Genomic DNA, 17,368 nt, shown 5'->3' with positions numbered 1-17,368 from the left:
CTTTAACCTACAGACTGAGAAGTTTTGTATTTCCCATGTGGTATTTCAAAACCCAAGGTGTCCCACATGTGCATTCAGTCCCCTAAAATAATTTGAGTTTCCTCCCCAGTGCTACATTCTTCACGTGTGGCTTCAGAAGATAAGTAACACTTTCAGTCTCAAAGTCCTTTTTAAAATTCACCTCTTGTTCAATACTTACAGCATTATATATAGTGAAAAATATGTTGATTAGCAATTCCTGTTACAGGAGAGAAAGCCCCTAAAGAGGTGGAACCTAAGAACAAAGGTGGAGAACAAAAGCCCCCCCTTCTCCCAATTTGTCTGCCCACATACCAAAGATCAAAAGAGCTCTGGGAAGCTTGTGCATAATCTACATACTTTGTGACCTTATTACAATCAAATTCCCCCTGCAGGCATGGCCGCTGTGTATATATGCACACACTGTAAATACACAAGTGAGTCTGTGGATGTTTGCCAAGTCACTTGCTCGTGCACTGAGTTTGCTTACTTTTAACAATGCTGAGGCCAAAGAAGTGAGGCTCTTTAATCTTCACTAAATCACAAACTTGCTGAAAGAGCTCCTGTCCAGTGGCTTTGACCTGAAAGACACAACAAATCCAACATCACAGATGGCTCATGCACCTGGATAGAGCAACTCTTCTTTACGTTGGCCAATACATTTTTGGGTACCCTAGTAAAAAAACCAAATACAACCACCCCACAGAACATGCTTTGTTTTCAGTATTATTACAGAATAATAATCAGTAATAAATACAGAAATGAAAATACTGCTCTCTTGCAGATTTTGTTTTGAAAGGTTAAGAGAAAAAAAATTGAAAATTTTCATTCAGATCTAGAAACAAAAGTACACAAAGAAACACAATACTGTGGTTTGAAATGAAATAGCTCGTAGGTTAGAGATGAGGTTGCTCTGTAACCCACACAGAAGAGCTTGTTCTGTCTCCTGCTGACTTCTGGTTACACAGTCATTAACATCTTCATCTTCTGCTGCTGTCACAAACAGCCTTTAAGCTCTTGCCCATTTCCATGCACATTGAGACTTTCCAATACCCCTGCCTCCCATAATGCTGTGCATGCACTGAGGAAGCCCTGGGAAAACAGAGCTGCCAGCACATGCTCCTGCAGGGGACCAGAGACTGGGCAGTACTTGTAACCATGGCACAGGCCATGGGAGCACCATGGCACTGCAGCATGGCTCCTGAGTAAATCTGCTAGCTGGGCTGCTTGGAGCACAGGCTCCTCCAGAAAGAGTGAGATTCTGGCTAACTGCATGTGCAGACCTGGATATGTACTATGACTGGAAGGTTCCCCCACTAAACATCCCCTCATCTATAGCCTCATTTCTGCCTGCCCCACTGCACCAACCCAGAAGCACTGACAAACCAGAGGCACAAACAGAAACCCCCCAACCCACAGAGGCCTAGGGGAAGAAGATCTGAGCAAAAGCAGATGGGGAGAGCGGAACAACACTGACAGACAACCTCAGCTAAGGCCATGGTGCAGCCAGCTGCAAAATGGGCCGGGCCCTCAATTTCATTACCCACTGCTCGATCATGCTGATCAGCAGCAGCAGGAGCAGCCATCCTGAGGGGTATAGTGCAGGGCTACCTTCAGAGAAACAAAGATGACAGGGCAGAAGTTGACTGCTTAACTCTCCTACAAACCAAACACCATCCTAATTCTTCAAACTCTTTTAGGGTAGGTGTGCCACACTCCTCAGAAACCAGCTTGCACTCCCCTCCCTGCCCCAGGATGTACCATGTCACTAGACAAGGACAATGGGAAACAGGAGGTCATTTAAGTACTCATTTTCTTCTACTTGACAAGGCATCACTAGCCAGACACTCACTACTGTTTCATCAGGAGCTTTGAAGCCTGCACTACACCAGTGCAAACACATGTGTGCTTTGTGAAGGGAGGAGGTAGGGCACACTTCCAGTAAGACCCAAACCCACATCTGGGTCTTATCACAACTCTCCACATGAGACTGCACCGTTACAGTCTCACTCCTAAATGCAGTATTTGCTCAGCCACCAAGTACACACATTTGGAAGGGAAAGTTAGGCACAGATCAGTCTCCTTTCCCAAGAAAACAAGCTCTGAGCATGTTGTTCTACCTGGGAAGGACTTGCTAAGAAAGACCTACCTCTAGCCAGAATAGTTAATGGGCATACAAGAGTCACTGGCAGCACAGGACTGTCTCTCTAAATGCTATATTATGAGATGAATTTTCTAAATGGCATGCTTTCACACCTAAGGAAAGAAAAACCTGCTTTATGATACTTAGTTCTAGGGAATAAGCACTTCAATGTTTTGTGACATTCAGCTCTAAACAGTGATTTAAGCAGATTTCTTGAACAGCAGGTATGTGACTACCACCTTGTCCGTTCTCCTCTTAGCACTTGCTTTCTGTACTAAGTTTTACTCCCAGCCTTCAAGGCTATGCAATACCAATTATATTTGAAATTGTTCCCTCCTCCTGTTTTTCCTTCTGCTCAAAGCAACTAATATTTCCCTTTGCATTTTTCATTTGGACGCTTCTCTTTGGACTTTCCTCATTTGCATGAGATTCCTGTGCCAGCCTCCCTCCCAGAAATGCCATGAATCATTCCTTCCACTGATACTCAGCATTGCCCCATGTCAAACTCAGGGCTTCTTTTCACATAAAATTTAGTCCAAAGTGAAGTCAAGTGCAAGTTTACAGAAGGCAACTGCTACTCCAAGGTCATTCTGTGTACATTCATATGCATTAGTTATCTATCTCTATTCTTCTTGGTCCATATGCTTTGAAACATCAGTTCTTCTGCTCACAGAACCACTGAAAGACTTCAGAGCTATGCTTGCCATTTACCAACATACAGAACCTCACCAGACTTCCTCCCCTCCAAAAATTTGTTCATGCTCCCACCCTTACTCTGTCAGCTAGGCAAGGTACAGCATCTGCTGTGCCTGCTCCTGAACTACCCAAACACAAGTGGAGTGGTTGCCTGCCCTGCTCCCCTCACTGGCAGCTGAACCTTTGCTAGCATACATCTCTCCTTCCTTCAGCTGCTACCATCCCAAAAAATTTTAAGAAATCTACTCGATATTGATCATAAAAACTAGTTGATATTGACCAACAGGTTCAAAAGTGTTGATAAGCCACAATGCTGTCAAGACAAACAAAACTGAATGAATTGGATACCAGTACAAGATCTCTGGTACAACCGATATGACTTTTGGTTGCACCATTCTCACTCACAGCCTGCTCAAGCTCCCTGGTGTTCACATGCCATCTCCCCACTGGGGCTGCCTGGAACAAGGCAGACTGCTTTGCTCTGTGCTCTGATGTCCATTCTCCTAAGCAGAAATCTCTCACTTTGCCTTGTCATCCTCAGGGCAGCCGGTCAGCTGCAGCACTCACTAGTGGGTGCCCACTAGAGGCACTGCTCTGCCTCTCCTCATGTTCACAGTTGGCCCCAGGAAGACAGTTTTCCTCCTCACTATCCCCTCAAATTCAATGTGCTTTCAGAAAGGTGGATGCCAAAGTTAATTAAGAGATACTTGATTTAGAAGGAAGAGAATTTAAAATGGCTCCTGCTCTTCTCTCTTCAACAACACTATCTGTGAAGGGCATAAGACAAATTCATTTTAAAGAGCAGGCTTCAGTCTGTATGTGACCACATAAAACACATAGGTAAACTCTTATCTGGAAGGGTGGAATTTATATGGCAGAGGGGAGAGAGGAATTACCTGCATAAACACTGCGCTTATCAGGGGAAGGATCTATAATTTATTCTGCTGGAAGGATAACCATTCCTACCTACCTCACTGAGCTGCAAGCTTGTTTAGTATTTGCATTCCACTCTGAAGAGGTTAAAAGGCTTTGGAAATCTTTAGTAGTGGCATTATTATTCTAATAAATGCGCAAAGTATCATCTGTGGTTGTGCTAATTAAATTTGGGTTCTACCAACATCACTAGAAAATTGCCTTGATGTTTCTTTAAAAAAGAAAGATCTTTCCAGCTGTGAAATCTTAATTTTTGTTGTTGTTTTGAAGGGGTATTGTGGTAAAGTCAGAAGCCAAATGAAAAGCTGTTTTTGGTGACTTGCCCAGCTGTAACAGGTCATGTTTCACTCTCTATGCAATTAGGACACAACTGTGTGTTGAGGTATCATGTTTTGGCCCAGGCAGCTATTCCCTCTCACATGCAGGCATCTCCAAGTACACACTTTCCCAACTTCCCAGCCATAAAAGAAAAGGGCAGCAGAAACCATGATGGTGCATGTCTTTAAAAAGGAATACAAAGGAGTGCTGTGGCAGGGATGCCTCTGTGGGACAAAATGGTGATGCTCAAGGCACTCTAGCTCTTTGGAGGGGCAGGCACTCAATGCAACATACCATTTCTTATGCTTATTAAATAACCTGGGGGTATTAAAAAAGACATGTAGATGTAGCATTTAGGGAGCTGGTTTAGTGGTGGACTTGGCAGTGCCATGTTTATGGTCAGACTCGATCTTAAGGGCCTTTCTCACTCTAAATTGATTTGATGATAAACTGCAGGTATTTGGGGTTTACCAGAGCACAAGCCAGTGGTGAAGGAACAGCTGCATGCTCAATCTGGGCACAGGTACAGAGAGAAGCAGTGACAATATCAGCCCTGCTGGCACACTGCCCTCCTCCATGCCAGTCTGCAGCTTCCCCACAGCAAGACAGCTCCACTATCTCACATCTTCAGCCTCCCTGATAAAAGCTGTAAGAAGGTGAGATTTAGGGTCAGATGCAACAGACCATTACCCAGGTCTGTGCACCTGCCACCAGGAACTTAATTAAATCATCATTTTGTGGCTTGCACAAAAGCCAGCAGATTGCAGAAGCCTTCTGGGACAGTGGATGGGCTGGATTTGAACCAGTAACCTAGAAGCAGAGTGTCCCAGATTTTGCTGTTAAAGCTGTATTCCATCCAGCCCTTAACTCTGTTTCAGTTAAGGACACTACACTTACACACAGAAGGTAGGAAAATTCCGACATGGATTTTGAAGATTGGCACGCATAATTTCAAAAGCTGCTGTTTCAATCAAGTGCTTAAAATAACAGTTACCTCAACTGTCTTCTCCCCCTCCTCATCCCGGGGGGGGGGGAAAACCTACCCAAAACAAAGCAAAATCTCCCCAGCTCACACACGAGTGCAAGCACACGCTCACAAGAGAGCACTTATCTTTGAGGCTACCTTGTCCTCTGAACGTGAAGTGCCTCTTGTCAGCTGAGTTTCTCACAAGTTCAAGGAGCAGCCGGCAGTGCACAAAGAGGCACCGTGCTGTGGCAGACACTATGCCACCCTGGGCTGCCAGCTGATTCACCTTGTTCACCTTGTGCACACTCTGAGACATTCGAAGCAGAGATCAAAGAAGTGAAGCAACTTACCTCTAGTTTTTTGTGTGCACAGTACTCAAAGGAGGCAAAAAAAGCCCACCTTCAGTGGCTGTTTACTCTGCCTTGGAGGCTTTGAAGGGATCTGTGGGCTATCAAAACCAGTGATAGCTAAAATGCCAGAGTAAACAGTCATGTGTTGGGCACACTTGCCAAGTCATCAAGGCATTTCAGGTTCAATTTTTCAAAAACTGCTGGAGTATTATGAGTGGCAAAAACACTCAGAAATAATAAAAAGTAAATAACAACAGAAAAAAAGCAGAGGGGACCCCCCATCCTGTAACACAGTTGTGACTTTAAGGAGTTCTGCAAATAAGCTGAAGCTGCCCAATTAGAAAATGGAGCACCAATTACCCTAAGCAGGCTAATAGCCTTTCGGTCAGCAGACCAGCACCAAGCTTGTGGGAGAACAATGGGAGCTAACAAAACTGAACTGTGGCCACAATGCAGTGACCTCCCAGTCTCCCTCCTGGCCACTCACCCCAACGGCTAGGCTGAGCTGCTCACGGGTGGGCAGGAAGACGCAGACACTCCGGATCTCTGGCTGCATCCTGCCTGTCAGCAGTGCCCTGCTCATGGTGGGCAACTCCACAGGGACCAGGGTCTCCTCTCCAGACGGGTCTCAGGCTCCCTTCATCCCATGCACCTGTTGAAAAGGTGAGAGCATCAGTGCCGTGCTTCTGTCGGCACTGGAAGCAGCTCACAGCATGCATGTGATGGGATGTTTTTCTTCTTGCTGTTTAAAAACAAACAAACAAAACAACAGTCATCCATTTTCCAGGGCCAGCCAACATTTCCACCAGCATCACAGCACAGACCAGGCAGCGTCAACCTTTAAATAGCTTGAAAGTCCCAGGAGAGTACCATAAAGCAATGAGGTCTCTCTGGAATAACAAACCAGACTCAAGGTTTCCAGACGCATGAAAATGATAAGGCAGGTGACTGCTTCCTGAAAACACCCATGACATGGGGGAGCATCCTGTTCTTCGACCAGGTACCTCACTCTCAGCCAAAGCAGAGATTTCAATGGGCTAGCAGGCATGCATCAGTGCAGAAGACTTCATCTGATCGATCTTCCCCATCACTCCATCCCCAGTCCCTGGGAAACTGCTGCCTCAAATCCTCTATACCTCAACTCAGAAGAGGAGGTGGAACACAAACTCCTAAGGCTGAGTCACTGTCAAACACTTTTTGTGAGATAAGCACTACCAACCTCCTCTTGAGGGCTGAGCCCAGACTGCACGAGTATCTTAGAGCTGAAATGAAGATATTAACAGAAATAAGAGATGGAAGTTCTGTTAGCAGCCCTAAGTACATAGCCAACATCATCTTCTCATTACAGCTAGGTTAGACACAGTCTCCTAAGCAATTTGTGACATTTTATGTACAGTCCTCTCCTCTCATATGCTCTCCAGCATTCCACTCAAGGAAGAATCCTGTGGCACCTGACAAATTCATTGGGAAAGGGAGAGGCTCCTTGAGAGTGGGTTAGGTAAGAACGGCAGCAGAGACCTCAGCCAGCAAGATATCAACCATGGAGTCCACTCCATTGCTGTGCAAGATCTGATGCAAGTCAAACCCCAACCACCCTGAACAAAGCCACCCCAGCATGATTCCCGTTCAACACCTGGACACTCATCACCACCACAGCAGAGGTGCTGCTGGCTGACATCTGCCCACAAATCCCCCCTGCATCCAGGGACAGGCACAGACCCCAGAAAGGGCAGCCAAATGCACTGGCAGTGCTACCCTCTCCCACAACCCACAGCACAGCCCACCTTCAGGGGACAGGCTGTGAAGGGAGGCATGGGCTTTTCCTTCACTCTCCACAATGGATTCAAAGATGAGGGATCATAAGCAGCAAGTAAGCAGGTAATATGCTAACACACAACATACATACAAATACACGTACATGCATGTATGCATTACACATAAGTTTTAAAATCATTTTGTATTTAAAATCATGTTTGTCCTGGTTCAGAAGGAAAACACGGCAGAAACAAATTCTTGTGTGGGAGGTGGGAAAAGCAAACTGTCATAGGAAAACAAAGTACAGTACAGAAAACAGAACTTGGTTTTATGCCTCTCCCTTCAACTTCATGCTCAATCCTTCTTTTTTTTTTTTTAAATCAAATACAGGAAAGATCTACAAGTGTCCTTTCACAAGTATAGAAGCTGTTCCATGCACCTCCTTCCCTGAGCCAGCATATATAATGCTTCTTAATACAGCAATTTTTGATTCAATTTATGTAGAGCATTCCTTATGAGACAGAAGTACACAAAAAAATTGCAGAAGAGGGGATTATTAAAGGCTATAATTATTACTTTTTTCAAAACTGGTATTTAGTTAAACAAGAACTAGGAGTTTTAAAAAGATTGCTCTAAATTATAAGCAAGTGACAAAAACACATTTGACTTTCCGGGACAGGTGACAGCTGTTATTAAATGAAATATTAAGAGAAAAACTCTGATTTATGTTCTCTTATTGATATAATTATACTGGCATGCTCTCTTAGGCTCTGGACTACGCATTATTAATGGTTGTATATAAAGTACAGATGTCTACAGAATAACTTGAGGGCAACAAGTCACCATTATTATTGCCAGCTGATGTCATACATGCCATAAACTTTATCAACAGCATAAAGACCTCGGAAAATGAACTCAAGCTTTTCTACATAAGGAGGTTTACCTTAATTGTCAAACTGCTGCACTGGCCAGTACACATTCCCACTTCCAAGGGGAAATCACGGCCAGACACTCATGGGGCTAATACCAGAACTGAAAACAGGATCAAAACAGTGACCATGGAAAACATATGCACACAGTTTCCTGGGGACAACTGAAGAAACTGAATCCCACTTCCCCATAGCCTCTATAAAACAAAGCTTTTGGAAAACTTGTTCTCTGGTCTCATACCTGCTTTGTCCACTTCAATTTTTAAGAGGCCAGCTGTGGACCCTCGGAACAGGGAAGTGAGAAAAGCAGGAGAGAACGTGTTTTTCTTCCTTTGTTTTAAAACAAATGAGCTTGTGGACCCTGCCACAACAGGTAAGAGGTTAAAAAAGAAATGTCCTTAATCTGAAGGGGGAGGTCAAACACAAGCTCAGCTCAACCTTCTCTTCCTAGAGGTATGTTAGGATGTGATAAAACATAATGAATCATTAACCTGCTATTATTGTGTGTTTACACCTTTAAAAAAAAAAAAAGAGTTGTGAGTCAAGAGAAACTGCCCAATGAAAACAACTGGCCAGAAGGAATGCTCTTACTTAAACATACACAATTTCAGACTGCCCATATGCCATTCTTTTGTTTACCACTGATTCCAACCTCTTAACCTCAATTAAACCCTAAAAGCTCCAGCAAATGCACTGCAGATGAATTAATAAAAGCTGAAGTCAATCATCGGCCTCTGGGACACCCCACAGGTGGTTTGGTTTTGTTGTGTTGGGGTTTTTTTTCCAAACTAGCATCACTTCATGTTTTAGCTCCTGCAGAAGTGCATTTCGAGAGGTAATTGCTTGCTCAAAGGCCCAGCAAGTCTATCAATTACAACAGTCAAAAGCAGTATTTATTTGTATTCTTCTGGTATCAGACAGGGGGCTTATTAATGCCCAAAGTGGTGGCACAGCTTATTTAGCAGTGTTTATTTTACCTAAACACACATGCAGCGGAGCTTTGGAAAACATGCCTGTCATTAATTTCAAGCCTTCTCTCGCTAAGCAGTTGAAACACAGCCATAAAAACTCAATTAAATCTTCCTCTCTTCTCTCCACAGACCCTCAAGTTGTCCCCCCGCACAGGGCCAGAACCTCAGCATTCACCGGGTCAAAGCAAGACTGGATGAGGTTTCCTCCAGCAAGACAGATAAGAGCAGCAAAGTCCTCCACAGGAGGAAGAAGAGGAGGAGAACAAGGAGAAAGGAACCTGTTTGCTTTGGATATCAGCAAGATGGCTCACAAAACCACTTCATACCCCCTATATACACAATGACACAAGGATAACCTGCCATCACTGAATTTGGGGCCACACCACAGCCGACCTCTCTGGAAGGTCTCATCCAGACAGCATGTGGGTTCATGTAACCTTATGAACGTCACTGTATTTTACACATGATTTCATGGGACCACAGCGAATTGGGTGCTAATTCTGATTTCAGCCTTTAGGTACTGCCACAGCCACATCTCAAGGGGATAAAGGGAACAGATGAACGAGTCATCACCTACCAGGTCAGAATAGCAAAACAAGAAAAAACAACAGATAACTCCATGCTTCTCTCACAAACACCTTGAAACATGCTTTGTAAGGTTTATTACAGTAAAATACCTGCTTTTCCTAGACCGGATAGAGAATGAGCACTGAGCATCTTCCTGATGAAACCTTACCACAGGGACCCTACAGCACCCCATCAAAAACTGTCCAGAAACATTAAGATTCTTCTTAACATTTTCCAGCCATTATCCAGAGATGTCTTAGGCTTCTAAGACAACTAGACTCCCAGGCTGCAGTTTCACAATCAGCTTAGGCAGCTTTAATCAAGGCAGTCCTGCAGCAAGACAGACAGACAACTGCCTGGAAACAAATCTGCCCTTGGCAGCAACCCACATGTGGGCTACTTTGTACTCATGATGAAACACAGATTTAACACCAAGAAGCCCCCTCACCTTCCAGGTATTTTGTCCCCTCAGACACACACTGAAGGGCACCAGTACTGTCTGCAAAACAGAGTAATAAAGAGCCTGAGTAAATAAAAGATGTCATGATGGCATATATTAGCCTTTCCCAGCAACTTTAAGACCCCACCCACCTCTTTTGACTACACTGTGCAATGATGAAAGTTTCTCTGGGAAGATGCATCAGTCAGGAGGGAGGGGGGAAAAAAGTTGCTTGTCAGGGCAGAAAACAAGACTGAAGCTAAACAGCTTTACATCACGGCTACAGATGATGTGACAGGTGACCAAGAGTCAAGACAACCAGGTCACATCCTGCAGCATATTCCCAGAAACACACTGACTTTTCAAATGTGTCTGTCTCAGCATCGTTCCAGGACTAGCATAACACATCCAAGGGCAAAGATGCCACAAGGAGGTAAGGTACCAAATTTGGTATCCACAAACTACTTGGGACACACACCTGCCTTCAAACACTGATAGCTACTTAGTAGGAAGACCCTATTCAAAGCCACTGAACAAGGCACCTCCCAGTCACTTGAGTGCTCAGAAGGACTGGATCCCAGAACTGATGCACTTGCCTATGGACAGATGCAACACTGGCAGCAGGGACAACTGGCTTCAGCCTCCTAATGTGGGAGATACAATTGCAGCAAGGCTTCTGCATCTGCTAACCACAAGTAGGTTAGGTCTGAGCATGGTCCTCTTGCAGGGATGGGATATGGGCCTGGCTCCCACCTTTCCTTCAGGATTTTCAAGAGGTGCAATGCAAGATGCCTTCAAAAACTTCAGGGCTGTGAACCCAAGCAGGTGGGACAGATGGGGAAATCGCTGAGCATTGGTCTTGGGTAGCAACCAACCTATTTTTTTCTTTCTTCCTGTACAAGCAGCACTCCCTGGCGACATTGAGCTTTAACAATAGCAAGGCAAATGCTTTCTCGTTAGTCTTCTTTGCAGGATTAGACACAGCTCTTAGTTAGGCATGACTGCTCACACTCCCCACCTTTGTGCTATGAAGTTTTCGTGCCTCACATCAAGCAGCGCACGTGAGTGCTAGAACACAAAACATGCTCTTGAGCTCGTAACTCTTCTGCTCTGCATCCCCCACAATGTGGCCGTTGGAAAGAAGGGATCTCCCAAAATCCCTGGACACCCATTCCTGGGATGATGCTGCTATGCTACTCTGTAGGCTGCCCTAGTCCTTAAGCTCAAAGACAGGGACAACTCTCCTTACGTAGGGATGGTAGCATTCTCTGGTAGCCAAGTAAAAGTGACTCATGCTTTTGGGCACACTAACTAGTCCTCAAGGAAAGGAAAAAGGCTTACCAGAGGACAGAGCACCAAAGGAGGTGCTCCTGCAGAGCATGGAAGTGCAAGGGCAGGGCAGCACTGGAAGGACCACGGTGGGTGGCTGCCATGCTTCCATCCAGTTCTCCCATGGGATGAAAAAAAGCTCCTCAGCAGTTTGCTCCCTTTGAGGACAGCCTAGCATGACTCACCTGAACTTAATATTTTCCTGAAACCAAAACTGAATTCAGGAATCCTTTGAGAGAAATAGACAAATAAGTATTAAAGACTCTAGGCAAAAAAGGACAAATTAGGATCTCACAGAGATTATGTTTTCCCATCACTTCCAAGTGATGGAAAGTGGCTTTGAATTTTTGTACACAAAAACAGGCAGCCTTTTAAAATATATTATTTTATCAGAAGCATATGCAGAACTCAGCAATGTACATGTTTCAAAGAATGCCCAAATACTAAAGTCTGCAGCTAGAGCATGCAATTCAGGTAAAAGTAGTAGTATGTATCCTATTGCATCTGACTACTGACATGTAGTTTCTCATCATCATGAATCTCTTTACTTTTGCATAACCTATTAATGGACTTGTCTATTGAATGCCAATCACTTATAAGACTTCCTCATACTTCATAAATCAAGCATAGTAATTGAAATTTAAGAGTAAGTAGCACTTTGAGGTATCGACTGGCCCAGGGAAATGCAGAAGCTTAAGAAAAAATAGCAAAAATACAGGATAGGGTGTGAGCCAGCCTCAGTATCCATTACACCTCACGTGGAGCAGCTGCAGAGGAAGCCTGCTCAAAAGTGCCAAGCTCCATTTTCTCAGCTGGATCACCAACACAGCATGGCATGAGATCTTGAGAAGGTTAAGGGAAGTGAATTGCTTGAATAGCCATTCTGGAACAGCAAGCTTGCCTCGTCTCAGACACACAGACATGTCTCTTTTGAGATGGAGCCTTAGGGAAATCTCATTTAAGTGCACACATATGCAGAGCCAGGAGTGCTGTAAAGACAACGCCAGTAAGGTACAGTACGAAGAACACAAACAGAAGATACTTCAGTTTAGCACTCCAGTGCTTGGCAATTCTGCTATGTAGTGCAATCTTTAGTACAGAACATTCATTTTTTCTATCTATGGGAAACAGGAAAGCAAAAGTACAGACACAGTGCTGCTCCAAGTTCTTTAAAATAAGGGAAAGTGAGGTTTCCTTCACAGCCATTGCAACTGTTGGGAAGCTTAGGAAGAGCAGCAAGAGCAGCAGCAAGACCTGTCTCTCTACTGGCAACTCAGAAGAGAAGCACCTTTCTATATCATGCAAATCGCAAATGCATGAGGTCTCCTGACCCAAAAGCCTATCAGTTAATTCTCCAACTGGAAACATACTCCTTTTTTTTTTTTTTAGTCTACCAAGGCTATAAACAGGGTATCTCCCAAGGGGTTCTAATATACTCTTGCCCCAAGCACAACAGCTGAGAGATAATCTTCTAAAAGCCTGTCTTTGCACAAGTTATTTCACAGTGATAGTATTTTTTTATACTTGACCTAGGCTGGACTGATTTGGAATGGATCTCCAAGACTCCAGAAGTATTTTGCAGAGCCGTCTAAAAAAGTATAAATAAACTCTTCCTTCATTTTCTGTTCTCACCAAGATCTTGTTCTACAAGTAAGCAGACTATGAAGCCTTTATTTAAAAAAAAAAAGTAATACCTTAAGTTACAGGACCAATAAAGACAGACACGCTTTTTTTATCACAATATATCACATAACAAACTCTTCTGAGCAGGAATAGCTTTACTACCAGCAATAACCAGTAAAAAAAAATTGGCTTACTTCCCCAGAGGAAGGAGAAAGTCCACTGGTGATTTCATGGCTTTTGAATCACCACCTAAATATTCAGACCAACTAGGCAGCTTCTGCATCAGTTTGCTTCTTTTTCCCCCTGAAGTGCACAGCTAGCCTTGAACATATTCAGAGCAGAGAGGAATACTGATTTACATAAATTGGACAAAAAGAATAGATAAAACTCCACCTGGAACACAGCTTGCCTCTATTACAAGTGTGAAAATGCCAATCTGCCAATACTTTGATAAAATTAACAGCAGGGTCTTTACGATTAGATGCAATTTCAGAGACTGCACACAGCACTGCCAGACATCAACTTCACCAAAGCAATGGGGAAATGGGAAGACACAGACCAAAAAGAAACAGAACAAAAAAAAAGCAAACCAGCTTTACAGAGAGTGCTGCATTTTTGAAGAGATACAGAATTGTGAAAAAGAGAAAATAGAGGGGAAAAAAAAGAAAAAGCAAGCATAAAAAATGGTTTAACAAGAAGCAAATTATCTCCTCCTGCAATTCTCCAGGGAGCAGGTCCTCCTTGTCAGAGGATTTTGTTTGGGCCAAGCCTACCGTCTGTCCATGCTCAGGTACCAGCCACACACGAAGAATTAAGGTATCACTGCTAAACACCAACAAGATAATCAAGGAGCAGTGCAGTATTACAGGGCTTTCTGCAAGAAAAGAAGTGTAACCCTGGAGCACAGTAAGCATGCAAGTCATTTACATTGTCTTGTGTTGCAGGAACAGTAGGGCAAGGACTTTACTACAAAAGCTATCTGATACAGAGCTAACCACTGGATTCATCTGCTTTTTACCTGCAGCGTTGGGAACAGCAGAGTGCTGTAGCCTGAAGGTACTATCAACTTTGCTTTTTATAAAAAAAAAAAACAAAAACAAACAAAAAAACTAACAAAAACCCCACCAAAAAAATCACCCACAAAACCCCTAATGACATGGCCCTTACCTGATATATAAAAACTTCTCCGATTAAAAAAAACACTTAGAATGGAAAACCACATGTAAATATAAATGGTGTTTTGTGTCACTGGTGTCTATCCCAGTTTATCATGCTCATATAAACAACAATAATGAAAATTCTAAGGGAAAAAAAACCTCTCCAAAGAGCACAGACAGTATTTTTTGGTAAATCACTGAAAAGAATCACTACAACTTATGTTCTTCAATAGCATTGTTTAGACTTATCTTTGCTTATATTTGTCTTACTCTTTTTTGTTTTATTCCCTTTTTTTTTCCTTAAGGTGATCTCTGCAAGAAAACTTCCCCTGTTCTTCCCCCCCCCGCTTTAGATTCCAGTTTCTTCTGATGTGGCATTCCTCATCTGAAGCCAAATCACTGACTACTACACAGACTGTCAACATTACCAGTGCTGAAAACAGAATGCTTTGATAAAGAATGTACAACAACTAAATAGAAGGAACAAACAACAGTGAGGCCCAGACACTGTTGTCATTCCAAGTTTACCACGAACAAAATAAAAATTAAATAAGTTAAATAAATGAATGGGACACCAATGTCCAAACAGTTGTGGTTTGCTGCTTTGTTGGTTTTTTTTTTTTAACATTTTTGAAGTATTTATTGTCAGGGCCTGGGCATCATGGCAGTACTCTGAAGAAGGGACAAGGTTCAGAAAACACGTTAGTTTCCTGGTGTGGCGGAAAACCACAGATGTGCATTTTAAATGCCACAGGGGAGTTAACCTGAAAGTCTGTCACTGCCGAACAGCAGGAGAAACATCTCTTGGTACAGATGATGACGATTTCTCAGCACAGGAAACCCAGAGCCTTTCCCTGTAAATCGTTACCAAAAATTCCAAGAAGTAGAGAAACAGAAACGTATGGAGACTTTTTCACTTCGGACGCCCACTCACTTCTGCGCGCACACACCTGCTGGGACACTCATCTCCTCCCCTGTCCCGCCCAGAGCGGGCAGACCAAAGTCCCTGGCGGCTGTCAGACCACTCAGACCAGCCCCACGAGATGCCTCCAGCCCCTCGCCCCCGAGGCTGCCCCCGCGGAGGTGCCGGCCCAGTGCTGGACCCACGCGGCTCACCTGCCCCAGGTGCTGCAGCACGGGGGGACCCGCGGGGCCGTGGCCCTGTCACTCTCCCGCACCTGCGAGGCAGGTGGCAGCCATCCGAGCGCCAGCTGGGACGCGTCCCACACTCGTGCCATCGCGTGGCCCACGGGAGCTCCCTGGGGCCGCAGCCGGCCCCGGTGCCTCCCGTCGCGCAGCCGGTGGTACTGCCGGTCCCGCTCAAGCATGACTCCACCACCTAGCACCGGCCAGACCCACCGGCGGCGCCCAGTCCACGACACAGAGGGACTGATGAGTTGTCACGACTCCAAACTCCTCCAGAGCCCCGTCCCCTCCTGTCCTCAGTCTGTGCCTGCCCGCTCCCGCTGCCTCCGTTCGGGAGCCGCAGCCACCATCGCAAAGGGACACCCACGGCGGCGGCTCTGACGGGAAAATCCCCTGATAACGTAACACAGCTGGAGACCACTCCGGACGCAGCTCGCACCGCCCTTCAGCCGCAAAGTTGTAAATACACTTTCGCAGCCGCTGCCGCGCGTTAGGACCGACTGCCGCCCGGCGGAGCACGGAGCCTCCCCCGGCTCGGCGGGCAGCGCACATCCGTCCGAGCGCCCTCGCCCGCACCATCCCCTCGCCCCGGGCGGCGGGCGCAGCCAGGCGCTCCGCGGGTCCCGCCGCCCGCAGCCGCACAGCGCCCACGGGCTCCACCGGGACCGCTCCCCGCACCCGGGACCCATCTCCGCCTCCTTTGTCCCCCGGCAGCTCACCGGGACGGCGCCCGCCTCCCTGCTGCCGCAGGGACCTCGGAGGGACACGGGCGCCCCAGGACCCCCCTGCGCCGCTGTCCCGACGGCGGAGCCCGTGCACTTACCGTGGAGTGGCCCCGGCCGCGAAGCTCCGCCGTCCCCTCCGATGCAGCATCCAGCGCACGCCGGAGCCCTGGAGGAGGACCGGCGGTGGGGCGGACCCAGGCGGGGCGGGACACGGGGAGGGGAAAAGAGAGGGCGGGGCGGGCGGTGTGTTTGTGTGTAGGGGCAGCCACGGGGTTAGCCCGCGTGTGGGCTGGTGACGGGGAGATGCTGGTGGGGCAGGCGCGAGGTTTGGAGGGGATGTTCTCGGCGGGTAATCAGTGCACCGCACTGACAGCGATGAAGTCTGCGTAGAGGAAATTGTAATTAAGAGTGATCACAGCAAGTCGCTGGAACTCGGTCCGGATGGCTCTGCCGCGGGCAGGTTGGCTGGGCGGTGCTGGCAGGGGGAGACGGCACAAAGCGTAAGAAGATACAATCGAAGACTTGGGATCAGATCTGGGAAAGCGAGGCGCCCTGAGGGGCACGGGAGTCACCGTGCTCGGGAAGGAGGTGCTTGTGCTGCACACATAGCATAAACCCTCTCGCTTCCCTTGCTTCCCTCCCTCTTCTGTGATATAATTTGTTTTTTTTAATGTAGTAATTTTCTGAAAGAAGGCTGACATCATCTCAAGTTCTGTAGTGTTGCTCCCTGTTCCTCACGAATAGGCCATAGCTCAATTTCCCCACATATCCAGTTGCATGTGAGAGTGCAGCCGGCATGGGAACTGGGATGGCAGGGGTCTGTAAGGGGAGCAGGTGGGAAGGCTTTCACACAGTGTTGCACTACTCTGTAGGAAAAGAGTTGAGATTTGCCCGTGAGGGACGACAAGAGCAAGCCTGACTTGCTGGAATGATGTGGCCACCTGACAGAGTGAGGGGAAGCAGGGCACCAGATCACTTGTATTTGCTCCCAGTTTTAATTTTGCATTTTAAGTTGGACACGAGACTGGCTAAAATCTCAGCCTTGCTGGTGTGGCTCACAGGGACAACGACTTACCTTTGCCTCTTCCCAGCTGGACTGTAGCAGTGAGGCTGCTCTGTGAGCACGGGGTGGGGGGGCATCTCGTCACCAAACCTTCTCTTCTCCCAACAGTCTTCTGGGAGAAAATACCAGTGTCTTAGTCATTATCTGAGCAAATAGGTAGGCACCTCCTTTCAGGAATGGTTCCAGGGCTGTAGGTCCTAGGTGAACAGAGTTGACTCCCAGTGGCCAAAGTTAAGTCT

General features: G+C 46.1%; 1 protein-coding gene across 1 annotated transcript in view; it reads right to left on the bottom strand.

Annotated features, from left to right (window-relative positions):
* FRMD1 (FERM domain containing 1) overlaps nucleotides 1-16,381 on the bottom strand; it is a 40,014-nt gene extending 23,633 nt beyond the window's left edge. Inside the window, exons 1-3 of the mRNA XM_064648913.1 lie at nucleotides 16,165-16,381; nucleotides 5,913-6,077; nucleotides 509-599 (exon numbers count right to left, since the gene is read on the bottom strand). Of these exons, the coding sequence (XP_064504983.1) occupies nucleotides 509-599; nucleotides 5,913-6,008 (187 nt within the window). The 5' untranslated portion in view covers nucleotides 6,009-6,077; nucleotides 16,165-16,381. The remainder of the gene's footprint in view (nucleotides 1-508; nucleotides 600-5,912; nucleotides 6,078-16,164) is intronic.
* Between the last annotated feature and the right edge of the window lie 987 nt (nucleotides 16,382-17,368).

The sequence above is a fragment of the Pseudopipra pipra genome, chromosome 3 (assembly GCF_036250125.1).
Source record: "Pseudopipra pipra isolate bDixPip1 chromosome 3, bDixPip1.hap1, whole genome shotgun sequence".
NCBI classification, from domain to species: Eukaryota; Metazoa; Chordata; class Aves; order Passeriformes; family Pipridae; genus Pseudopipra; species Pseudopipra pipra.
Note: the sequence above shows the minus strand (reverse complement) of the source record. Positions and strands in the feature narration are given on the sequence as shown.